Here is a 24,828-nt window from a genome sequence, read left to right on the forward strand (position 1 = left end):
TTGAGCCAAGAGTAATCTGAGCCAACAGGGGAACCTCCGCAGTTGGATCCGAGACAGTATGCACTGAGGTGGTCATCGGTACCAATGTCTCCAGGGCCTGGGAATAGGCCAGAGTAAGCTATACTGGTGAGTATGCCATGAAAGCTTCCATTCAACGGGGGACGGAAGACCTAGCAGTGGTGGGCAATACTCTAGCTGCCAGAAGCTGGTCCACAACCCTCACTACATCTTGTTCTGAAAGGCTCCTGGTGGATCTGAAGGAGGCTGCTGAACGAGAGTCAGGTGTTTCAAGAAAGGGACTAAACTGGTGTCCCAAAAGGAGGTCATACGTTGGAGAATATCTGGTTCTGGGAAGGTGTTCAACCTTCGGAACCAATGGAGTCATAGTCTGTGGAGCCACATAAGGTATCAGCACCGTGGCTGGGGATGGTGCCGATGTGGGTACAGTAGTCAAAGCTGGTGTCAAGACCAAGGACGGCACCAAGGACGTTGGTGCTGAAGCTGGTACACTAATAGGAGTCAAAATTAGAGGCGGTACTGACGAGGAAGACATAGAGCCTGGGCCGAAGTTGTCTGCACCGAAGGCACGGGAGAAGCTTGTCGACTCGGTTCAGAGGAGGATGGAGATGTAGGAACCGAGTGACTCCATTTCTCTTTATGTTTTTTAGTTTTAGGAGGTGGTGACACCTCCTTCCCAGAGAGAGCCTCCGAGAAGGGAGTTTTCATCATACACTTAAAATCATCTTGTTCTTACACTCAGCCGAAATCCGATTGCTGAAGCTGGAACAGATATCACATGAAGCATTAATGTTGTCAACACCCAAACTAAAAATGCACCGAGCGTGACCGTTTGAGTTGGGCATCTTACGCCCGTATTTATCACACTGTTTACAACACAATTTAGCTGTTTCAGACATAATGAAAATACACTGTATTAATCCTAGCAACAAGATAAACAGTCAAAAACAACAGTAAAGTTAAAGAGAATAGGTTTTTTTGTGTGGTTTCAGAAGAATAGTTTTTTTGTTTGTTTTTTAAATATCCAGATAGATAGAAAGTGAAGAGTACCAGCAATGGTACTTAGAAATACCACAAATGGTAGGAAAGAGGGCCTACCTAAGGTAGGAGAGAGGGACAGTACCAATGATGGCATAAAAGAAACTACCAAAGGTAGAGGGTAGGGAATAGAACAAGTAAAAGAGTTTACAGACAAAAGATGAAAATTAGTGAAAACTGACTAAAAAGGAAGGTAGTGATAGAAATTAGCACAAAAAACTCTACACTTAGCTTGAGAGAGAAGGCTTGGCATGTCTGATGAGGAATGCGGTAAACGAGATCTAAAGAGACTATGAGAGGGGCATTATGGGTAGGTCTTAGCTGACAGTTTTTGGCTGGTGCAAGCTTGATAACAGCCATGTCGGTTCCGAGGACGGAACCGAAGTCCTAACAGTAAGGAATGAATAAAGATTTACAACATCAGATAAAGTTTTTCAAGTACAAGCAAGTCCAAAGACAGATTATTTCTTTCAAGGTTCAGGTATGCAGTGAAAAGGAAAAATTATTGTATAATTCAGAATAAATGAAATTAATGAAGAGGGTTGATTTTTTTGTGAATGCATGTGAGAAAATATATAATGTTAAAAAATAATAGATGAAAAAAAGTATGGGACCCAACTTTGGACGTACGGGTTGCTTTGACTTTTGAAGCAAAAAATACAGCATATTTTAAACCTGATAATGTCAAACAGCAAAACAGGAAGTTTAAATACCAGGGTCAAACTAAAGTGTGTTTTTTTTTTTTGATGGGGTTCGTTGCACTTTTTGCTGGAATGTAATAAAGGAAGGTGTGGACAGTGTGGTTAATTAGGGCACCCAAGGAGGAAATGTAAACCAATATATAAGAAATGTGGAAGTGGCAGTTATGTATTTATTTGTTGTCTGTTGTTCGTAGAAGAAAGGGCAGAAGTTGAAGAGGAACATTAAAAAGTAGTGGGGCAACATTAAAAATTAAGTGATTAATGAAAAAAGAGCTATGAGAGGTAAATGAATATGGTAAAGGGGAAATGAAGAACTGGTAGGAAGTACAGAAAAGAGAATATGATAAGGAAAGAGACTGAGTAGGGTGTAGTGGGAAAATAGGTTGGCTGTTTTCGAATCAGAGCAAGAGGAAAGGGAAAATGTATAGGTTCTAAAAAGCCTGTGGTCAAATCAATAGGAGAAATTTAAAGAATTGGTAGAAAAGATGTAAAAGCATAGAAAACGATGATATTAATGTGATATCACTAGATGTGAGCAGCTAAAGAGTGACATGAGAAGAATATTGGTGTATAACTGGTCAAAAAGAATGAATGCAGTCATAATTTGTTTATCAGAAATGGGATATGTGTAGAAAAGTAGAACAAATAATTCAGAATCATTGTGGGAGAGAGAAATTGTATGGATGTCAGGAAAAGATGTGTCCTCTTAAATTGTAATGTTAACAAAAAGAATGAAATTAAGATAATGAGTGCAACTTTAGTGATATCAAGAAGAGTGCTGGTGGATGATAATAGTGCGTCAGATTAATTGTAGTATAAGCAAATATACATTTTGGAGAAATGAAGGTGATGTTTAAAGAAATTAGAAATATGTTGTCAGTATGCCTATTAGCTTTCATATATATACATTTTAGAGAAAGGAAGGTGTCATTTAAAGAAATAAAAAAATATGTTGTAGTTAATATGTCTATTAGGGGTCTATATTATACCATTGAAGGTTCTCTACCCTTTCATTGACACGTAAATGTCAAACTATGAAAACTTCGAACAGCCAAGTCAGCGATTTTCTTCCCACGGAAGAAAATCGCTTTTCCAGTTAAAAAAACAAACCATCAAACCCTAAGAAATGGGGGGGGGGTTTCATCCCCCCACACCACCCAATGTAGGGGGCTGTGCCTCCCACACTCCCCTAACTAAATATATCAACTCCGAGATCGCACTACAGTGGAGGAAAGGGCAAATTCCTGATAACAGGCAAATGATTTCTTCCCCTGAGAAAAAATTTGCTTACTTGGTTGTTCAAACTTTTTGTAGTTTAACATTTGCGTGTCGATCAAAGTGCATTTGCTTAACAGACCCTTCGACAACATAAATGGGACCCTCTATTAGCTTGTTAGGGGATTTAAACTGTAAGTTAAGGAAAGAAAGGAATAAGATTGTGCAGTATATTAAAGTAATAAAAGAAGCTATGAAAAAATGTGAAGTTAAGAAAGGGAAAGAAAATGAATACTGATATGGCGGAAATATAAGAACAGAGTTAGACATCATAGTGTGTTCAGTAGACCTGAAGAAAGTACTGTGGGGCATTAAAGATGAAGAATTTTCTGACCATATGGCTGGCTGTGCAAGAATGGGAGAGAAGTAATTAAAGAGGAGGTGTGAATAAAGAGATTACACAGTAAAAGTTTAGGAAAAGAAAGAATGCAGTTTGGGAAGATCACCTAAAATTAAACAGTTTATTAAAAATCTCGATATGTTGGTAGGCAGTATATACAGAAATTATATACTGAAGTTAAAACAAGAGAGAAAGAGAAAAAATGAAGTGTAAGAAGTTATTAGAAATAATTTATTAGAAGTGAGGTCTTTAATAAAGTACAGAAAATGTTATTTGAATATAACAGTGAAATGGTGAACATGTTACTATTAAAGCTAAGGTTCTTTTAGAAATGGAAAAGTGTCATCCTTTTTAGGAAAAGAAGTTAAAGGTGTTTGAAAGTATGATAGATAATATGGAACATGAGAATAGAGTAACAAGGTTCAAGCAAGGGGAACTTAAAGAAATAGTGGAAAGGTCTGAGGAAAAGATATATGAAGAGAAAGAGCTGAAGAAGGAAAGATGGGGAGTAAAAACAATATGGAGGGTGCTAGTAAGAGATTTAGAAAAATATTGTAAGAAAAAGATTGGAAGATGTAATAAAGAAAGCAATGGAAAGATACAGCACCCAGACTAGATGGTCATGGTTGCACGTTTTATAAGCAGATGACTTAATATGAGAATCAGGGCTTTTTGGAAGTGCATAAAAAGTAAGAATGACTGAATAATTGAAAACAAAACAATTTTGTAGTAGTGGTGTAATCCAGTTGATATGGAGGAAATGTGTATATGGTGTGATCATGTGAAGAATAGAATGATTAATGAAACATTTATTCTGGTTAAAGAAGCAGTTGTAAAATGCAATAAGAGAAAAGAGTAATGGGAATGTAATTGCATGTGGTGCGAGTCATAAAGAAATGTAGAGAATTCTAAGAGTATGGGACTGAAAAAAACATTATGAATATAATTAAGAAAGTGTATTATAGGTTGTGGGTGTCAATGATGATTAATGTATGGATAGGGAAAGTGATAAAATATAAAGGGGAGGTAAAGCAAGGGCATCTACTGAGTGCATGGATGTAATAGTGCACACGTGTGAATGAGTTGGAGGAGGCAAGGTGGCTAATAAGGAATGGTGTAAGGTTATCTTTAATACTTTCATATTTGATTTGGTATTGGATGCCAAAAATAGGATATGGATGAGGGAAGTGGAAGCAAAGACAGAAAGGCTATTGGGGAAGTAAGTCTGAAGCTGAATAAGCCAGAAAGCAAAGGGTTTGGGTGGCAGTGAAAATTGCTGGAATATAATTTACAAAAACACAAAATAAGTTTGTTAGGAATAAGGTATAAGGAATAACAGGTAGTAATAGAATGTGATGGGGGGATGCTACAAAAAGTAAAAAGGCTGAAGGAGTAGTGTAAGGTGTTTCCATTTTCTTTTAGGAGAATGTATATGTGTTAAAGAGTGGGTTTACATTTCCTGACATCTTGAAAAAGGAATTTTTGGTGTCACGGTTAAATCCTGTCAAAAGAGTAGTAGTTAATTATGAGAGAGAGAACGTGTGTTGTTTGAATTTAAGATTTCTGTGAATTAATTTTTGTGTTAAGGCAATAAATGAAATAGGAGTCAAGTAACAATGATACTGATGTTTCAAATGTAATTAGGTATGGATGGGCGCAAGGGGCAAGAGAAGGAAAAATGCTGATAGTAATAATGAGGAGAAAGAATATGGAGTAAAAATGTGGATATGGAAATAAAACTGGATGAGTTAGAAAGACAAAAAAAAATGTGTATGAAAATAATAATGGATAATATTTTCAGTTTATCAGTGGAAGGAGTTAGGAAATTATGTAAAAGGTGCAGTTAAAGAAAGGCAGAAAGCATGTGATTGGAAGTCTTTTCTTTATTGAAGCATGCTATACAGCACATCCAGTCTAAAGGTTAATATTGTTGTAACATGAACAGTATCTGTCATGGTCCACATATTCTCAAAAACATTACTTTTGATCTGTACAAATGAATGATAAAAAATAAAGAGCCATGAAACATTGAAAGAGGCAACTATAATGAACTCATTAAAAAAAAAACACCCATCCACTTTGACACTAGAAGTGCATAGATGAATAATGAGCAATAGTACCATTATTTGTGTGAGGTGAAGGGTTGCTGCTGGTGGAAGGTTTTGTGGGACACAAACAGTCCCAGGATTCAGTTCTACAGCTACGGACGATATTCTGGCTACTATAAAGAGTGTGTTTAGTAGTGTAACTCCAGAATGTAGCTTCTACAAGCTTCTTGCTTCTGGTGGTATAACTGTATCACAGCTTTTATATGGTCCTTGCTACCAAGCTTTCATGTTTTTTTTTTTCTTTTTCAACTTCAGAAGACCCTTTTCTTTTGTTCCTTAACCTTGACCTTGGAGTTGAGGTAGCACCAGTCTGGGTACTATCCAGGCTACAAAATGACCTAGCTCAGATGAAAAGTAACCAGCAAAGATCCAGCATTACAACTAACAGCAAAACAATCCTTTATGATGTCAGCAAATGACAAGATGGATTGGTTTTGCTACTGCTGAACTTTTCCAGTGTTAATAAATTTTTTCACAATCCCCAAATTTATGTTCTTCTTTTCGGCTTTTCCCGGTTAGGGGTCGCTACAGCAGAACTCCGGTCCGCTAATGATTGGCAGTAGATTTTTTACGGGTGCCAAGGTGCCAGCTCGATGCCCAACCTTCAACGAAGGCACGCCCATTCTACGCATGTCTTTCAAATGCCACTCAACCGCAGAGAGGACATGCAGACTCCACACAAAAGGCGCTCCCGTTGAGAATCGAACGGGAGAACCTCTTGCTGTGAGGCAACAACGCTACCGCTGCACCACCGCGGCATATAATCCCCAAATTTATCCTAAAAGGAAATACACATGCAAAGTCCTATAAATAATCACCTCTATTTTTCAAAAACAGTACAAATTCTTTTAAAATATTAGTATCATCTATAGTCTTCAGTGTTTTCACGTGGTAATATTTTTTGTTTGATACATGTTCTCTACAAAATTCACAGAGCATTATAATAAAGACAGAATTCACATATAGAGAATTGCCAACAAATGTGGCAAAAATCTAATTCCTTCACTGTTGTAGAATACAATATACTATATAATTACATATATTTTTATGTGGTGACACAAAATTCAAAGCCATAGCTAGGGTGGGATGAATAGGGAATACCTCTTTCTGGTGCAGGTGGTTAATATTGTTAAAGAGTTACCAATCAGTATTACTGAGGAGTTACCAATTAGTCCTTGCAAGTCACTGGTGCATGTGATGTTTGTCGGTTGGTTATGAGTGGCTGTTAGCTGTATAGTAGCAAATGCTTGATTGGCTAAAATGTACCTAAAGCTAGTATTTAGGACCTTAACTTGTAACCCACAAAGGCTTTAGTGAAGTTAAGCTTAGGGTGGCTAATCAGCATGGTGAACAGCACTAATACCAGATCACAGCACTAATGTCTAGTTTTAAAACTAGATACCACTCAGGTGATCCCTGAAAAAACAAGTCCCTAAACCATAACAGCCTAACTGTAATACAGGTCCTGACAACACAGATATGCAATTTCCCAAATATCTTTGTGGCCGGCTTTGTAGATATGGGATCCTGAGACAATGTAGCAATTGTCTCATGTACTCAGACTTCCTTTTAATCCTTGAAGAAACTAACACAGTGTGTAAGAGACACACATGCATAACTTCCTTGGAGGTAAAAATCTCACAAACAAGGTTGTCAGGAATGCATACACACTACATCCTTCACACATGCCACTTGGCACACACATAGACCTTCTTACACTGAGACATTTAAAAGAAATCTTCACAAAGTTCGAAGATCTCCTAAGCTGTCAAACAGCAACATCAATCCTCAGCGATCACGAAAGCACACACCAAAAACAACACCTAACACTTCACACGAGCCTACACCCATTGATCCCCCAAAACAAAGCCCATAAGGCAAACAAATGCTTTATCTAGTACTCTTATCATAGGGGATTCTATTGTACAACACACAGATGACCAGCTCCCCAACCTGGACAAGGAGAAGATAATGGTTAGTTCCCTCTCTGCAATATCACACACTCACTTGGGTCACTTCACCACAGGTACCAATATGATTCGATCCTAGTCCATGTGGGTGTAAATTACCTGAAATATACCTCACTGGGTTATATGAAAAGAGACATTATGGATTTCTCTGAATATGTGTCATAGACAGGTATGTGCCTTGCATTGAGCAACATTCTAACTTTACCAAGGATGATGACACAGTCTGAACAGGAAAATGACTGATTTTAATAACTGGCTTAGTTTCTGCTGTCTGTAGAAGGGGAGTCAATATCTATCAGCGTGGGAGGACATGGTTAACAAACCACATTGTTTTGCTAAGGATGGTTTGTACCTGTCTCGCTGGGCTTTGCGATATTGGCCAAAACTTTATTCAACCCTTAGAGCCTTTTTTAGGCAATGTCAAAATAAAAAAAAAAAACTGCCAACATAGCAAAAAAAAAAAAAAAAAAATCAAAGCAAACAATGTGTTATTGTTCATGCTAGGAGCTTAAACAAGAAACGTCACACCCTACAAGCTCTCTGTACTCTGGAGAATGTGGACATCTGTTCTTTTACAGAGACTTGGATTAAAGCTGCAGAAAGTACTCCTGCCGTGCAAGGGAACAGTGTCTTCTACATATTTAGGCCAAAAGCAGCACAGATAGGGGATAAAGGTGGAGGTGTCTTGATCTACATTAGTAACAAATACAACTATAGCTTGGTTAAACAGAATGAAGCCCTGAAGATCATCCATATCCAAGTCTGCATAAACCAGGTTCCTTACCATGTCCTGGCCAGCTACATGTGACCCTCTATGACTGACAAAGCTCAGAGTTCTTATCTCTACCTACTAGTGGTGTTCACCATCCAACCAAATGCCCTATTCATGGGAGACTTTAACTTTACCCCTCTGTAGATTGGGACATGTACACCTCCTCAAACTCACAGATACTATGTTTCCTGGACTTTATCAACAAGTGCACCCTAGCAGATAGTGCACACTCCACTCAGAGGATCAAGCATACTGGACCTAGTATACATCAATGTGGGAGAGTATGACAACCTCCCCTGTATCACATCCTCATTGATGAGGTTGAACCACAAAGCTATTTCCTTGAAAAAAAATCTCCCTGGAAAGCTCAACTAAACTTATAACTGTTGGGAACTATTCTAAAGCAAACTACATCCTGTTAAGTGATAGCTTGTCAAAATTCATGACCCCCCCAAACCTCAAGAACACAGCTACCTATGAAGAATTATTTACAGAAACCTTGTCAAACAAGGAAATGGCTGCACTTAGGCTGCCGCACCTACCAGAAGTAAGTCCACATCTAACACCAAAAACATACCCTAGTGGTGGAATGCTTATCTTAACAGGTCATATAACAAAAGAATAAAGTTATGGCCCAAATCAGAAACAGCAGCTCTAATAAAGACAAGAGCACTCTGATTCAACTAAACAAAAAATAAGAGATATAATAAAGTTCAACAAGGCCAGTTATGAGGTCAGGATAGCCTATGCTAAGGGCAATCACAAGGCTTTCTTGAGCTATGTCAAGAACCTTAAAAGTAAAACCCATTATAGTGCAAAACTAGTTGCAAATGGCACAACTTTCACTGGCCAGGGTGACATAACAAATCTACTGGCTGTTCCAACTTCATCTCCAGTGCTCCTCACTACATCCTGTGAAATTCCTTCTAGCATATCTCTTCCAGCTATCAACAGAGAACAGGTCCTGGCAGTGCTTGCTAAAGCCAAAAATACTAATTCAGTGGACCTCATAAGTATGTAGCAATTGTCTCATGTACTCAGACTTCCTTTTAATCCTTGAAGAAACTAACACAGTGTGTAAGAGACACACATGCATAACTTCCTTGGAGGTAAAAATCTCACAAACAAGGTTGTCAGGAATGCATACACACTACATCCTTCACACATGCCACTTGGCACACACATAGACCTTCTTACACTGAGACATTTAAAAGAAATCTTCACAAAGTTCGAAGATCTCCTAAGCTGTCAAACAGCAACATCAATCCTCAGCGATCACGAAAGCACACACCAAAAACAACACCTAACACTTCACACGAGCCTACACCCATTGATCCCCCAAAACAAAGCCCATAAGGCAAACAAATGCTTTATCTAGTACTCTTATCATAGGGGATTCTATTGTACAACACACAGATGACCAGCTCCCCAACCTGGACAAGGAGAAGATAATGGTTAGTTCCCTCTCTGCAATATCACACACTCACTTGGGTCACTTCACCACAGGTACCAATATGATTCGATCCTAGTCCATGTGGGTGTAAATTACCTGAAATATACCTCACTGGGTTATATGAAAAGAGACATTATGGATTTCTCTGAATATGTGTCATAGACAGGTATGTGCCTTGCATTGAGCAACATTCTAACTTTACCAAGGATGATGACACAGTCTGAACAGGAAAATGACTGATTTTAATAACTGGCTTAGTTTCTGCTGTCTGTAGAAGGGGAGTCAATATCTATCAGCGTGGGAGGACATGGTTAACAAACCACATTGTTTTGCTAAGGATGGTTTGTACCTGTCTCGCTGGGCTTTGCGATATTGGCCAAAACTTTATTCAACCCTTAGAGCCTTTTTTAGGCAATGTCAAAATAAAAAAAAAAACCTGCCAACATAGCAAAAAAAAAAAAAAAAATCAAAGCAAACAATGTGTTATTGTTCATGCTAGGAGCTTAAACAAGAAACGTCACACCCTACAAGCTCTCTGTACTCTGGAGAATGTGGACATCTGTTCTTTTACAGAGACTTGGATTAAAGCTGCAGAAAGTACTCCTGCCGTGCAAGGGAACAGTGTCTTCTACATATTTAGGCCAAAAGCAGCACAGATAGGGGATAAAGGTGGAGGTGTCTTGATCTACATTAGTAACAAATACAACTATAGCTTGGTTAAACAGAATGAAGCCCTGAAGATCATCCATATCCAAGTCTGCATAAACCAGGTTCCTTACCATGTCCTGGCCAGCTACATGTGACCCTCTATGACTGACAAAGCTCAGAGTTCTTATCTCTACCTACTAGTGGTGTTCACCATCCAACCAAATGCCCTATTCATGGGAGACTTTAACTTTACCCCTCTGTAGATTGGGACATGTACACCTCCTCAAACTCACAGATACTATGTTTCCTGGACTTTATCAACAAGTGCACCCTAGCAGATAGTGCACACTCCACTCAGAGGATCAAGCATACTGGACCTAGTATACATCAATGTGGGAGAGTATGACAACCTCCCCTGTATCACATCCTCATTGATGAGGTTGAACCACAAAGCTATTTCCTTGAAAAAAAATCTTCCTGGAAAGCTCAACTAAACTTATAACTGTTGGGAACTATTCTAAAGCAAACTACATCCTGTTAAGTGATAGCTTGTCAAAATTCATGACCCCCCCAAACCTCAAGAACACAGCTACCTATGAAGAATTATTTACAGAAACCTTGTCAAACAAGGAAATGGCTGCACTTAGGCTGCCGCACCTACCAGAAGTAAGTCCACATCTAACACCAAAAACATACCCTAGTGGTGGAATGCTTATCTTAACAGGTCATATAACAAAAGAATAAAGTTATGGCCCAAATCAGAAACAGCAGCTCTAATAAAGACAAGAGCACTCTGATTCAACTAAACAAAAAATAAGAGATATAATAAAGTTCAACAAGGCCAGTTATGAGGTCAGGATAGCCTATGCTAAGGGCAATCACAAGGCTTTCTTGAGCTATGTCAAGAACCTTAAAAGTAAAACCCATTATAGTGCAAAACTAGTTGCAAATGGCACAACTTTCACTGGCCAGGGTGACATAACAAATCTACTGGCTGTTCCAACTTCATCTCCAGTGCTCCTCACTACATCCTGTGAAATTCCTTCTAGCATATCTCTTCCAGCTATCAACAGAGAACAGGTCCTGGCAGTGCTTGCTAAAGCCAAAAATACTAATTCAGTGGACCTCATAAATATTTCTGGTTGCCTCCTAAATAGCATAAAATGTGACCTAGCAGGACCACTTGAGGCAATCTTCAACTACAGCCTCAAAACAGGTTACGTGCCAGGTGAACGGAGGGCCACAATAGTCATCCCTCTTCATAAGGGTGGACCATCAACTGACCCTGGGAGCTACAGATCCATCAGTCTGAAAAGTCTAATATGTAAAGCTATGGAAAGAATTATCACTGAAATGATCAGAAAGGGCATTGGCAACCTATAGATACTAGATCCATCCCAGTTTGGCATTGTTAAGTGAAGATATTGGCTAAACAACCTGGTAGACTTCTTTGAGATGGTCACCAAGTCTATGAATGAAGGGAAAATGGTGCATACTTTCTACCTTGACCTGGCCAAGTTGTTGGTACAATACCCCACTCAGGTATTATTAACAAACTTAGAGAACTAGGCATAAATCCACATATAATTCACTGGATTGCTGGCTGGCTCACAGATAGGACCCAGGAAGTCAGAATCACCTCCATCAGGAGACTGTTCACCAGTGGAGCACCACAGGGCTCCATGCTGGGCCCACTCCTATTTAATATCTACTTCTTGGAAGTCAAAGCTAATGTCAAAGGCCTGTGGCTCACCAAGTTCACAGATGACTGTAAATTGGGAGCAATCATAGATTCCCCCTCTATGACAATGGGATCCTACAAGAGGGACTAACACAAATAAATGACTGGTGTGAAAGCTAGGGATTAAAACTCAATGTGAAGAAATACATTATAGTGCTCTTTAGAAAATCATCCACCAAAGCTAATTACTCAATCAATAAAACATCCTTAAGAGTTGACGCAGTAGTTAAAGATCTGGGAACATATGAAGACAGTAATCTGGCATTCGACCAACACATAGCCAAGATAGTAAGAAAATTATTCTGTGTCGTCTAACTCATCAGTAAGGGTACAGCATCAAGATCCAAGGAAGTTATAGTACCACTCTACTCAGCCTTTATCAGACCTGTCATTGAGTACAGTGCCCCCTATGACATGTACCTAGCCAGACACTTGCAACAGTTGGAATGCTATCAAAGGTTCCTCACCAGGAGAATCCAGGGTATGAATATCCTGTCCTACACAGATCATCTTAAGACAATATCTCTGTACTCAGTCGCCTACTGAGATTCGATCTATGCGTGGCAGGTATGTCTTCCTCAGATCCAGCTCTGATGGATCTTTTGCACATCTGCAAAACTAACGGCATCACTAGATCCAAGGACCTGAACTTTACCTGCAACATAAATAGGACATGTTGGAGAGACAGACATTTGTTTTAATGGATCCCTGTACTATGGAATAAGTCTCAATCCATGTGAAGCAGAGTTCATTGCTGACACAGTTCAAACAAGCATTGGTCATTGGATGAGAAATTGCAAATTAACCCCAGGTCTGGCCCCATGTCTCTGACTGATATAAACCGAGAGTAAGTAAATTTATCACTAACATATCACTTCCCCCAACATAAGCCTTAGTTACCTTCATAGTAACATACACAACCCCACTATATAAATGTCCAAAGTACTTGGGGACAAAACTAGGTTGGGTTGCATAGCTAGATCTATAAAGACCATGGTAGTTTTTAGCATAGTGTAAACCTATGAACCTATGAGCGCAGTATTAGTTACCACTTAAGCAGCCAAGACCAAAATCATGTCTGCTTAAAATATTTGCTTGCAGTGTGTATGTATTAAGGACTACAGAAAGAAGCCAGTATTGGTCATTGCTATAGTTTCTGTAAGAACTATTATGCAAACATAATAACTCTTTGCCCTGAGTACAATATATTTTTTGATCTATCAACTCTGGCTATAGAGTGCTATGTAGTAAAGTCATATGGTGCAGAATAATCAATTAATATTTCTCTTTGTTATAACTTTACTGTCATCTTGTGGTCATTTTCAAAGGAAAAATAAATTCTCAAAGCAAAACCCTAATACTAATACACCATTTATAATGAAAATATATTTATATTAAGTATCTAAATAGAATTACCAGAAAAAGCAAATATAACTAAATGTGTTTGTTTGTATTTTGCTAAACGGTTCATAAACACACACTGCATTTTCATTTTTTTGTACTCCGTTTGCTTTCACTGCCCAATTACTACTCACATTATTAGTTAGAGTCCTTCAAATGTCTTGAAATACCCTCCTTTGAATAAGGTCCCCTCTTTACATACTGCACATGCTGTCTTTTCTCCTGTGTAGTAAAGGTCAACACCTTATTTTCAACATTGTATGAAAGACAGTTACCATCCACAGGTTCATCTGGTTCAATATTTTCAGGCAACTTTCTACCAGGATGTTATCCTCTACCCTACCTCTCAAACTCTTAAATCAAGAAATCTGGACAAAGCCTAAATTAATGGGGTGGCAGGCAAAGGTCCCAGATAAGGGCCAGGTTTTAAATGTTGCTCTTATAAACTTAGAAAGTTGATAGAATAACACGTTTTGTGTTTGCACATATTTTCTGAAGTATATGAAGTCTAAAACTAAAATGCTTGTCATTCTTTGATGACTTCAGTCCTCAATAATTTGCCAGAAAACCACAAATTGTATGATGAACAGACCAAAAACCAGAGAAAAAAATCATGATATTCTGCAAAGAGGTATGTCCTCTACCTATATATTTCTGATCAGAAGCAACTTTTTAGAATTCAGACAATTCTGCTTCCAGAGCTGACAGTTTTTGGCTGGTGCAAGCTTGATAACAGCTGTGTCGGTTCCGAGGACGGAACCGAAGTCCTAACAGTAAGGAATGAATAAAGATTTACAACATCAGATAAAGTTTTTCAAGTACAAGCAAGTCCAAAGCCAGATTATTTCTTTCAAGGTTCAGGTATGCAGTGAAAAGGAAAAATTATTGTATAATTCAGAATAAATGAAATTAATGAAGAGGGTTGATTTTTTTGTGAATGCATGTGAGAAAATATATAATGTTAAAAAATAATAGATGAAAAAAGTATGGGACCCAACTTTGGACGTACGGGTTGCTTTGACTTTTGAAGCAAAAAATACAGCATATTTTAAACCTGATAATGTCAAACAGCAAAACAGGAAGTTTAAATACCAGGGTCAAACTAAAGTGTGTTTTTTTTTTTTGATGGGGTTCGTTGCACTTTTTGCTGGAATGTAATAAAGGAAGGTGTGGACAATGTGGTTAATTAGGGCACCCAAGGAGGAAATGTAAACCAATATATAAGAAATGTGGAAGTGGCAGTTATGTATTTATTTGTTGTCTGTTGTTCATAGAAGAAAGGGCAGAAGTTGAAGAGGAACATTAAAAAGTAGTGGGGCAACATTAAAAATTAAGTGATTAATGAAAAAAGAGCTAAGAGAGGTAAATGAATATGGTAAAGGGGAAATGAAGAACTGGTAGGAAGTACAGAAAAGAGAATATGATAAGGAAAGAGACTGAGTAGGGTGTAGTGGGAAAATAGGTTGGCTGTTTTTGAATCAGAGCAAGAGGAAAGGGAAAATGTATAGGTTCTAAAAAGCCTGTGGTCAAATCAATAGGAGAAATTTAAAGAATTGGTAGAAAAGATGTAAAAGCATAGAAAAAGATGATATTAATGTGATATCACTAGATGTGAGCAGCTAAAGAGTGACATGAGAAGAATATTGGTGTATAACTGGTCAAAAAGAATGAATGCAGTCATAATTTTTTTATCAGAAATGGGATATGTGTAGAAAAGTAGAACAAATAATTCAGAATCATTGTGGGAGAGAGAAATTGTATGGATGTCAGGAAAAGATGTGTCCTCTTAAATTGTAATGTTAACAAAAAGAATGAAATTAAGATAATGAGTGCAACTTTAGTGATATCAAGAAGAGTGCTGGTGGATGATAATAGTGCGTCAGATTAATTGTAGTATAAGCAAATATACATTTTGGAGAAATGAAGGTGATGTTTAAAGAAATTAGAAATATGTTGTCAGTATGCCTATTAGCTTTCATATATATAAATTTTAGAGAAAGGAAGGTGTCATGTAAAGAAATAAAAAAGTATGTTGTAGTCAATATGTCTACTAGGGGTCTATATTATACCATTGAAGGTTCTCTACCCTTTCATTGACACGTAAATGTCAAACTACGAAAACTTTGAACAGCCAAGTCAGCGATTTTCTTCCCACGGAAGAAAATCGCTTTTCCAGTTAAAAAAACAAACCATCAAACCCTAAGAAATGGGGGGGGGGGCTTCATCCCCCCACACCACCCAATGTAGGGGGCTGTGCCCCCCACACTCCCCTAACTAAATATATCAACTCCGAGATCGCACTACAGTGGAGGAAAGGGCAAATTCCTGATAACAGGCAAATGATTTCTTCCCCTGAGAAAAAATTTGCTTACTTGGTTGTTCAAACTTTTTGTAGTTTAACATTTGCATGTCGATCAAAGTGCATTTGCTTAACAGACCCTTCGACAACATAAATGGGACCCTCTATTAGCTTGTTAGGGGATTTAAACTGTAAGTTAAGGAAAGAAAGGAATAAGATTGTGCAGTATATTAAAGTAATAAAAGAAGCTATGAAAAAATGTGAAGTTAAGAAAGGGAAAGAAAATGAATACTGATATGGCGAAAATATAAGAACAGAGTTAGACATCATAGTGTGTTCAGTAGACCTGAAGAAAGTACTGTGGGGCATTAAAGATGAAGAATTTTCTGACCATATGGCTGGCTGTGCAAGAATGGGAGGTATGTCCTCTACCTATATATTTCTGATCAGAAGCAACTTCTTAGAATTCAGACAATTCTGCTTCCAGAGCTACTTTAGTTATCAATGCCATTTCTTCACCCTGCGACATCATCACAATGGAAATGTTCTCTTCACCTTGGCATTGCCCTGTGATAATCACTGATAGAATGGGTATGGGATTTCCTTGATATCAGTGTAATATATCTATGCACATATACCAGCTAGTTAGTTTAATTGTCAACTAATTTCTAGCCTAAGATAGTCCAAAACCATGCTGGTTTCTATGTGAGTAGTATAATGAAATAAAATACATTGTACCAATTTAATGTACGCTAAATTAAGTAACATAAACCAGAAATAATGCTAAGACCATGAATAAATATGGAAGTAAAAATAAAAAAAAAAATACAATAGTGTAAAATGGTACACTGCAGGAATGCCACTATAATATGAAAAACAGAATGGACAATATTAACTTTGAATTATGATAGCCATGCACAACGAATATAGTTGCTAGAACTGGTTGGGATGGTATACTTTTCAAAAAGTGCATCTTACTTTCTCTGAAAAACACATCTAATAGTCTGTGTATATGGTAATGTATGCTCTTGACACTAGGCTAATCATCATCATCATTGTCCTCATGCTCACTATTATTGAATTATGGCATCCTGTTGCTGTGGTTACTGACAATCCCCTGAATGGAACAATAATGCACTGCAAATGGACAAGAGGACCAATAGCACAGACTCACTGTTATTAGTCCATTTTTGTAGCTACAGTGTTTTATTGGTCCTTTCAATGGACCAGTATCCCTGTGCAGGTAGAAGCCCAGTGTGAGTCTATTGACTACATTTTGACTCTGATGAGCTCTGCAACTGAGAAATAAAAAAAATTACCGATCAGAGCTTTCAAAGGACAAATTGTGACGAGCATAGAAACCAGTAGCAAAACTAGAAAACTCCACCAAATGTTGAAGATTTGAGAGGTATAATTCTTTTATCAAGGAAATAAACTACTGTCCTTTGAGGCAGTCAGGAAATGTAGGAAAGAACAGTTGATGACTAGCCATCATGTATTGGGTGAAATGTGTGAAACTTTTCACATTAAATACTACCTTTATTGGCATCTTCAAGGTTCACTGTGGTGGTGCAGCGATTAGCATTTTCACCTCACAGCAACAGGTTCTCTGGTTTGATTCTCGGCTGGAGTGCCTTCTGTGCAGAGTTTGCATGTCCTCCCCATGGTTGAGTGAATGTTAAAGACATGCAGGTAGATGACTGGGTGTGCCTTCTCTGAGGGTTGGGTGCCGAGCTGGCAACTCGACACCATAAAATTCCACTGCCAATCATAAGTGGACTGGTGATCTGCTGTGGTGAACCCTAAAAGGCAAAAGACTTTTTTTTTTTAATTGTGAATTTCAAGCTGGCACTTGATACAGATATCAATAATCTGGGCCTGTGTAAAGCTGGTATGTGTAAACCAGTGATAAAATGCACAGAAATTATAAAGGCTCACTAATTTACATTGTACGTTTAAGCACAGACTGCAATAAGGAGAGTACGGCATTCGAAAAAATGTAATACCTGCAAGATGAACATTGACTGATTGCAGACTACTATTCATGTGCCTGTACTCTCGAATACTGGCATATAAGATGGGATACCATGAAGGCAAACTCTATCTGTAAATGAAAGAAGGAAACACCTTCTCAATGGGAGGTATGGGATGCAAAGTTCAGTTTTAGAAGGACATAAAACTATCACAGGTAATTTGACAAGGTTTGATAGTTAGAGGGGAAAAGAGCAAATAACAACTAAAAAGAGATAATGATGTAGTCATTTTTTTGATGATAAGCTACCATGATCATATCCATTTGTTTCACATAGGACTAAATCTCACTGTGGTGCAACAACCATCCAGGCAAACAACTCACTTGTACATATATCTGTAGATACACAAGGGGTAGGCTGGCATTAGGCAGAATAAGGCTGTGTTGCTCACTCACTCACTCACTCACTCACTCACTCACTCACTCACTCACTCACTCACTCACTCACTCACTCACTCACTCACTCACTCACTCACTCACAAAGCCTCCCTTGTAAGTCAATGCATTCTAACAAGTTTCCAGTCTTGAATAGACATATACTGATGGGGGTCTATATTCTGAGATATGTGCCCCAGTTTCATACTCCAGAAAATAGATGAACAGGCTAAGTATTGTCAGTCTTCTCCCTTCCTAGTTAGTTCCTCCACTTCATGATCCAAAAAATAACCTGGGGTATCTGGAGACAAGTGCCATACAATACTCCTGTTATAGAAGTAGCATGTTCAGAAAGAGATATAAACAAAGCTCTCAAGCTTTGGTCTATATTTCTTAGTTATTTCAACAGACTCATCTTTCATGATAAAAACTCTCAGGCATTGGCCTTTGTGTCTTAGTTATTTCAACAGACTCATCCTTCACTATAAAAATTGATTACTTGCTTTCATTCTTTTTTAAGTCTACTCCCCACGGTCCTCCTGACTTATCCATTGACTCCTGTTCTTTCATCAAGCAGACCCGTTTGTTCCTTCTCCTGAGGGATTGTTACCAGGTTTATATGAGTTCACCATCCCTTTACCAGGAAGAGTGCATGAGGCTCATCCCTAGTGAGGGCAATGGTCCTTTGACCCATTTCTTCCCTATCTGAGGGAGTTCACCAGGTCTGCTCACATCAGGGTTGAGGCTTGGCCTGTTCATACTAGGGTGACAGCCCTATGGTGTAGTCATTCCTGTGATGAATGCACCAGTCCCAATGTTCCATTAGAAGTGACAGTTGGGTAGTAGGAAGTGGATCAGTCTGTCACCCATCTAGAGTTCTAACTCTTGTAACTCATATTCCCTGCAGTATCTCTCTTTCAACTTCACTGTAGCTTCCTATATTTGGAAGTATGTGTGCCTCAACAAACATGTCTTTCCCAACTTAGTGAAGTTCAACTCCAGACAACATGTGCGTATCACTCACATTCTCTGTGGATGCAACTCTTATTCCTTCCTGTAGATGTCACCCATATAAAGAGACAGCTGTACCCCCCCCCTAGGATGTGTGAACCATCCAACATTGTTCACTTCTATCCTCCCTCATCCTTCCACTCTAGTGCCTGTGCTACTAATCAAACATGGTACGATTGGGTTGGAGTTAGGGTTTCATATTTCTCTGCTGCATGAGGGCAAGCCTTTTCCTTTTGTTGTTGTTCATAATTAACATCATAGGTATGTTTTTTTTTTTCCTTCACTGTAGCTTACATCCAACAGTGAGCTAATTTCATGCACTTATGTCATACCTGTTTCATTCCATTATGGGCTGATTTAGTGATTACATAATGCACCACCTGCAATGGTATATTGCTTACATAGATTAAACCTGCTGTTTGTATTCCATAGTATTGCATTAAATGTCAAGCCTAATGACATAATTCTTACATCTCTTCCACTTGCACAGTAAATGTGTACTATTACTGTACTGACCATCTATAACAAGTTTAAGCACTAAGTCTGCTTCAGAAATAGTGTACTATGAACCAACATTGTGGTTACAATTTAACAGTGGCAGTCTCCATGTCATACACTCTATATTGCACTCACCTTTTATTCTGCTGGACGTTCTTGAACCAGTGTCCATGACTGCTGCTTGTAAGAATTCATGCCTGACATTTTATTTTTCAGAATGGTCTGTTCCTAAAGAATATAGAGTGCAGTATAAAAATATGAACCTGCATTTGCTGTTCTATGGATTTATGTACTTAGATAAACTATTTATTTATATTTTAGCATGAGGTAGTTCACACCCAGTTCTTTACAGCAGTTCAGTTTTCAATTATTTTAATTAACTGAACCTATTGATCTCATAAACCTCAGATATCTTCACAATAATACAAGATATGTACTTACCAAAACGATAGATCTGTAAGAAGATGGCCATCTTTTATAACTTTTATGACTGATACCACAGGCTTTAGGACTGCCAGGCAGACAAAACATTCCTGGGCTTCCTGACAGATTACCTTTCTAATCCTGTGCAGTGCATTTCTTAGTCCTCATCTCTTCAGTAAACAGCGTTGAGCTGAGGAAGGAATAAAAGAAGGCAGAGGAGAGGAGAAAGCAGAAACCAGAAAATTCTGGAGATGGCTGATGGAGGAAGGGTATATCGTACAAGACTGACCACAGACCTATCATTTTGATTGGCATTTAACTTTTGTATAATATAAGAAGAGGTCCATCCTTAATTAACTTTAAGGGAGACACCTTAGCTAATCTTTCAAGGTGAATACCATGATAGGACCACACCATGGGTGGCCATGGTGTTGAAAGAAGGCTTGAAGATGGACATAATGTTCATCTTATAGTGCCTTATGAAAGTGGTTAGGTAAGACCAAGTTGCAGCTGCACAGATGTAATCTTTACTAATACTATGGGTGAAGATGGGAAAATAGAAATAGTTTTAGTGGAATATGCTTTGGAGGAAGAAGATACATTCAGTATTTATTGTGACAGAGTTCAGTACAGATTAACCACCTAGAAAGGGTAAGCTTAGATATTTTTTTTTATGCAGCCTTGATTCAGCAAAGGAAAATAACAGCTACTAGTCCTTGTGGAAAGGTTTGGTTCTATCTACATAATATTTAAGCTGCCTGTGGACACCTATACAGTAAATAATGCATTCAATAAAATTAGAGCATTTAGTGAAAAAGGACAGGCAGATTAATTCACTGGTTCAGTTTAATTATGTATCAGGTCTGGGAATAAAGAAGGGGTTAATTCTAAGTGTCAGCATTCCACTTTGTTAATACTAAGTATGCAGGTTTAACAGATTGGAACTCAGATATTATCTTGGCTGAGGTAATGGCTATCTAAGAAGAAAGTTTTTTTTCCAAGACAGACACTTCATATCAGCAAAGCTTATGGTGTAAATGGTGGAGAAGTGTTCTTCTCTAGCAACAAGTAAATGTCTCATTGATGGGCAAGGTCTCTAACCTAGAAATGAGGAGGAAAAGGTCATAAAAGGCCATGTATTTCTTGGTAAAAGCAAAAGCGGAGGACTCTACATCAGAGAGAAAATTAGAAAAAGGTATCATGTGAACCTCAGTGCACAGTCAACTAAATTCAGTGTCAAAAATGTAAAAATGGTAAGAAAGGACTAAAAATAAAGAACAGGAAAGGACAAGCAATGAGGTTTACACCATTGTTAGTCAACTAGACAGAAAAGCAGGCTTATTCCCCAAATAGGTTTCTTGGATAAAAGGCCCATGAGAAAACAAATGGTAGAAGCTACCCTCCTGGAAAAGATAGGATCTTTGACTATCAATGGAGATGAAGAAGCCAAGCCAGTAAACCAAGGGAGTGATGGTCTAAATAAAGTTTGTTAAAGGATATCACACAGAAAGACATACTAACTCACTTTAACCTTCTACAGTATTAAACCCAGCCAATAACTGTGGCTATTAGTTGCTACATCTCATAGCGGGCAATTGCTCCTCTTTTTGTCACAGTCATTATACACCTGCACATTAAATGGAATTCCTGACTGTTTCTCCTGGAAAATGTCTTTTTCCAATTTATTTTATATATTTTCAGTGTTTGGCAAAATGTCTAACTCCATGTTGTATTATTTAAATGACCTTTGTATAACACTGTATAAATGTGCTTCTCGTGTTTTTTTTTTTTATAACAATGTTTCCGAGCTTTCCTCCCCGGGCCTCCGCTGTAAATGGACCTGGTCCAGTTGGAATTTCCTGGTTAACAAATGTAAAATAAAATAAAATAAAATAAATAAATAAATATATTCCTGGAGATTGCCTTCCAAGCTCAAATATGAAGGAATAGGCCCATAAGTGTTCTCAAGTAGGATAATCTAGTAAGATGGTGGGACTGTTACTATTCACCTTGGGGTTAACTACAACCTGCACCAAAACTCTAACTTCAGTGTTTCTTCCCAGAAATCAAACTAAAGACAAGGCCTATTTATAGCACCCCCACGATGAAGCTGTGGATCACACCTGAACAAATTCTACTGTTGGATAGTTTGTACCATTGCGAAAGTATGTAGAGAAGTGTGAAATTTCACACTCATTGCAATGAGGCACTGCCTCATTCATTTATATGTTTAAGGTGATGGGATATATCTGATCCAAACAGAAGAAGCCTTTTGAAAAGGGAAACCAATATGGTCAACATGGTGTCTAGATAAACTGGGATAATCATAACCAGGGATGCTGGAATATGGCACTGTCAGAAATGTTTGCTTTGACCATACTTTCTGACATGTTACAAATCACAAAGTCCATGAGGTTGCCAAGGACAGATGATGTAGCTACTTGATTCATAATTGTATCCCTTAAATGGTCCTCAAGCTATTCCTCTGCCTCATGTTGCATGCCATGGAAATGTACTTTGTGCATCAAATAGTTTAGAGCAACCAGTTTCAGTAGAGGATGCAGACACCTTGTCTGCTCTATATACAGCTGGTTTCAGGGTTGTGGGAGCCTTGTAACTGTCCACTGTAGAAATAGTGGCATCTGGTTTAGAACTCTTTGCCAAAGCTGCGTATATCTTGGCATGTAGGGAACTCAGAGAGTGACCATATGGCCTTTTTATGTACAGGAACATTTTTGCAAAAGTAGCCTGGTCCATCTTCTCTTGACTGAACTAACAGCATAGCAAAGAAAACTGGAAAGAGAGAAATGTGTGACAGATGATGGGAAAGCATGAGGCAAACTGGGAAAGTTTTATCTACCGAGTAGTCCCAATGTCTGTGTTTTCAATCCTAAACATTATTAAAGATTGATGTTGTTTTCAGATGTTCTACAGTAACGTCCTGCACAGTGCATTAACTGTTGAGATTTCTTCATGCATCTTTCAGCTCTTTTCTTTGTTCTTACATTCTTGGAGCATGTGTTTCCTGCTCATGTGTAGTACAGCACCATCTACCAAGCTAAGAAAGTGCAACTAATCTCTCCACTTTTAATTTTGCCCCATCTACTGAACATTCTGTAAAACTGCAAGAAATACCATGTTATATAAATATATTTGTCTGATTTGCAGGGAACTATAAAAATGCCCTACCACCATTCCTCTGTACCATCACTAGGCACTCTGCCTTCAAAATCTCACTTCACTCACATCTACAATCTCTTCAGGAATGCACCTGTTCCCACCCCACATAATTACCTTCTCCCAATTCCTCCCTCCTCTCCTCCTTCCTTCCTCCCTCCCTCTCTCCCCTTCTACCTCATACTCACCTTCTACCTCCTCACCTCCTTTCTTCATTCTTTTTTCCTTACTTTTCCTCTCTCCTAATTCTTCCCTTAACTCTCATCCCTACTATTACCATCAGACATCCTATGTATTTCAGTGTCCTACTGTTATTTGTATAGCATAAACAAATATATCTCTAAATAATTACGTATGTTTTACAGCTTTTACTTTTTCACTGTCATGAACTGTATCTTTGAATGCTATACTCTTATTTGTACTTCTTATTACTAAGTAACCTAATACTTTGATTATGAATATAGTTTTATAGAGCTTTTCTCTCCATGACTCCATTGAAAATGGGTTATTCTTGGCCCAATGAACCATCCTGGTAAATCAACTGCAAATAAAATAAATAAATAAGCAGCTGATGAAGACAATGTCTAAGAAGAGGGGTCTCCATCATAATAATATGTAATCATTGCAATGGAATCTCTCACAGATGAACTGAGATAATGTATACATATATGTAACATTTCCTGTACCCTTCACAAAGAATCCTAAGTAGTACCATAAAGCCTCTTAGGGGGTCAGGACTGGATTAGGGATAGAAGTTGAATGCACAGACGTCTGAATGCTATGGAACTGAAGTGCCATATAAAGACAATTGCCTGAGGTCATGTTGTATTCAAAAGTGCCTGGGGTGGGTGTAACACAATAACCATTTAGCCGCTACACAAATGCATGCTATGGAGAAATTCTAGAAGCAAACACTGGATGCAGCCATTCTGATTTGGAGTTACCCTAGGCAGAAGCATTTGCCAATAACAATTAGATACTAGTGGCAAAACATAAGGCACTTAGCAATCCATTAAGAAAGGATTTTCTTAGCCTCTAGAAGGCTTTTGTTAAAGCAAAAGAGTTGAACAGGTGTTATGTTATTTGAAACACATGCACCCTTTTCAGGTAGACTCTGAATCAGTGGCATCCATCCTGATGTGAAAGGCTTTGGAAAATAAGTAACTGGACTAGGGTAAAGAACAATGATGACAAAACATTTAAGAGAAAAAAATGAAGGTGATCTTAAGAAATACCAAATCCTTGTAAAAGACTAGGATCCCTAGAAATAAGAGCCTGAAGTACTGAGATCCTGCAGACCAAGAGAATGGCCACCATGAACAGCATTTCCAGAGCTATAAGACCTACATACACAAACTTACAATAGACAACCCTGTCAGTCATAGAATTTTGATTCCAATTATGAGAGAGAGAGATTCTGCAAGGTTAGGTGAAGATGTGGAATACCACAAAGGAATTGTTTGAGCTACTGGTGCTGTACATAGTCCTGTCTCCATGAGTCAGAAAAACCTGACGGGTGCACTCTGACCACAGAGTGTCAGAGACTTA

The 24,828-nt window shown here is 38.2% G+C and overlaps 1 protein-coding gene across 2 annotated transcripts in view; it reads right to left on the reverse strand.

The window, feature by feature from the left end:
• Positions 1 to 24,828, reverse strand: part of LOC122802724 (interleukin-5 receptor subunit alpha-like) — an 869,500-nt gene that overhangs the window by 53,735 nt on the left and 790,937 nt on the right. For both annotated transcript variants that reach the window (XM_044072485.1, XM_044072486.1), the window contains one exon: positions 19,816 to 19,908. In XM_044072485.1, the coding sequence (XP_043928420.1) occupies positions 19,819 to 19,908 (90 nt within the window). In that variant the 3' untranslated portion in view covers positions 19,816 to 19,818. The remainder of the gene's footprint in view (positions 1 to 19,815; positions 19,909 to 24,828) is intronic.

Source organism: Protopterus annectens, chromosome 5.part0 (assembly GCF_019279795.1).
Source record: "Protopterus annectens isolate FY-2018-M chromosome 5.part0, PAN1.0, whole genome shotgun sequence".
Classification (NCBI taxonomy): Eukaryota; Metazoa; Chordata; order Ceratodontiformes; family Protopteridae; genus Protopterus; species Protopterus annectens.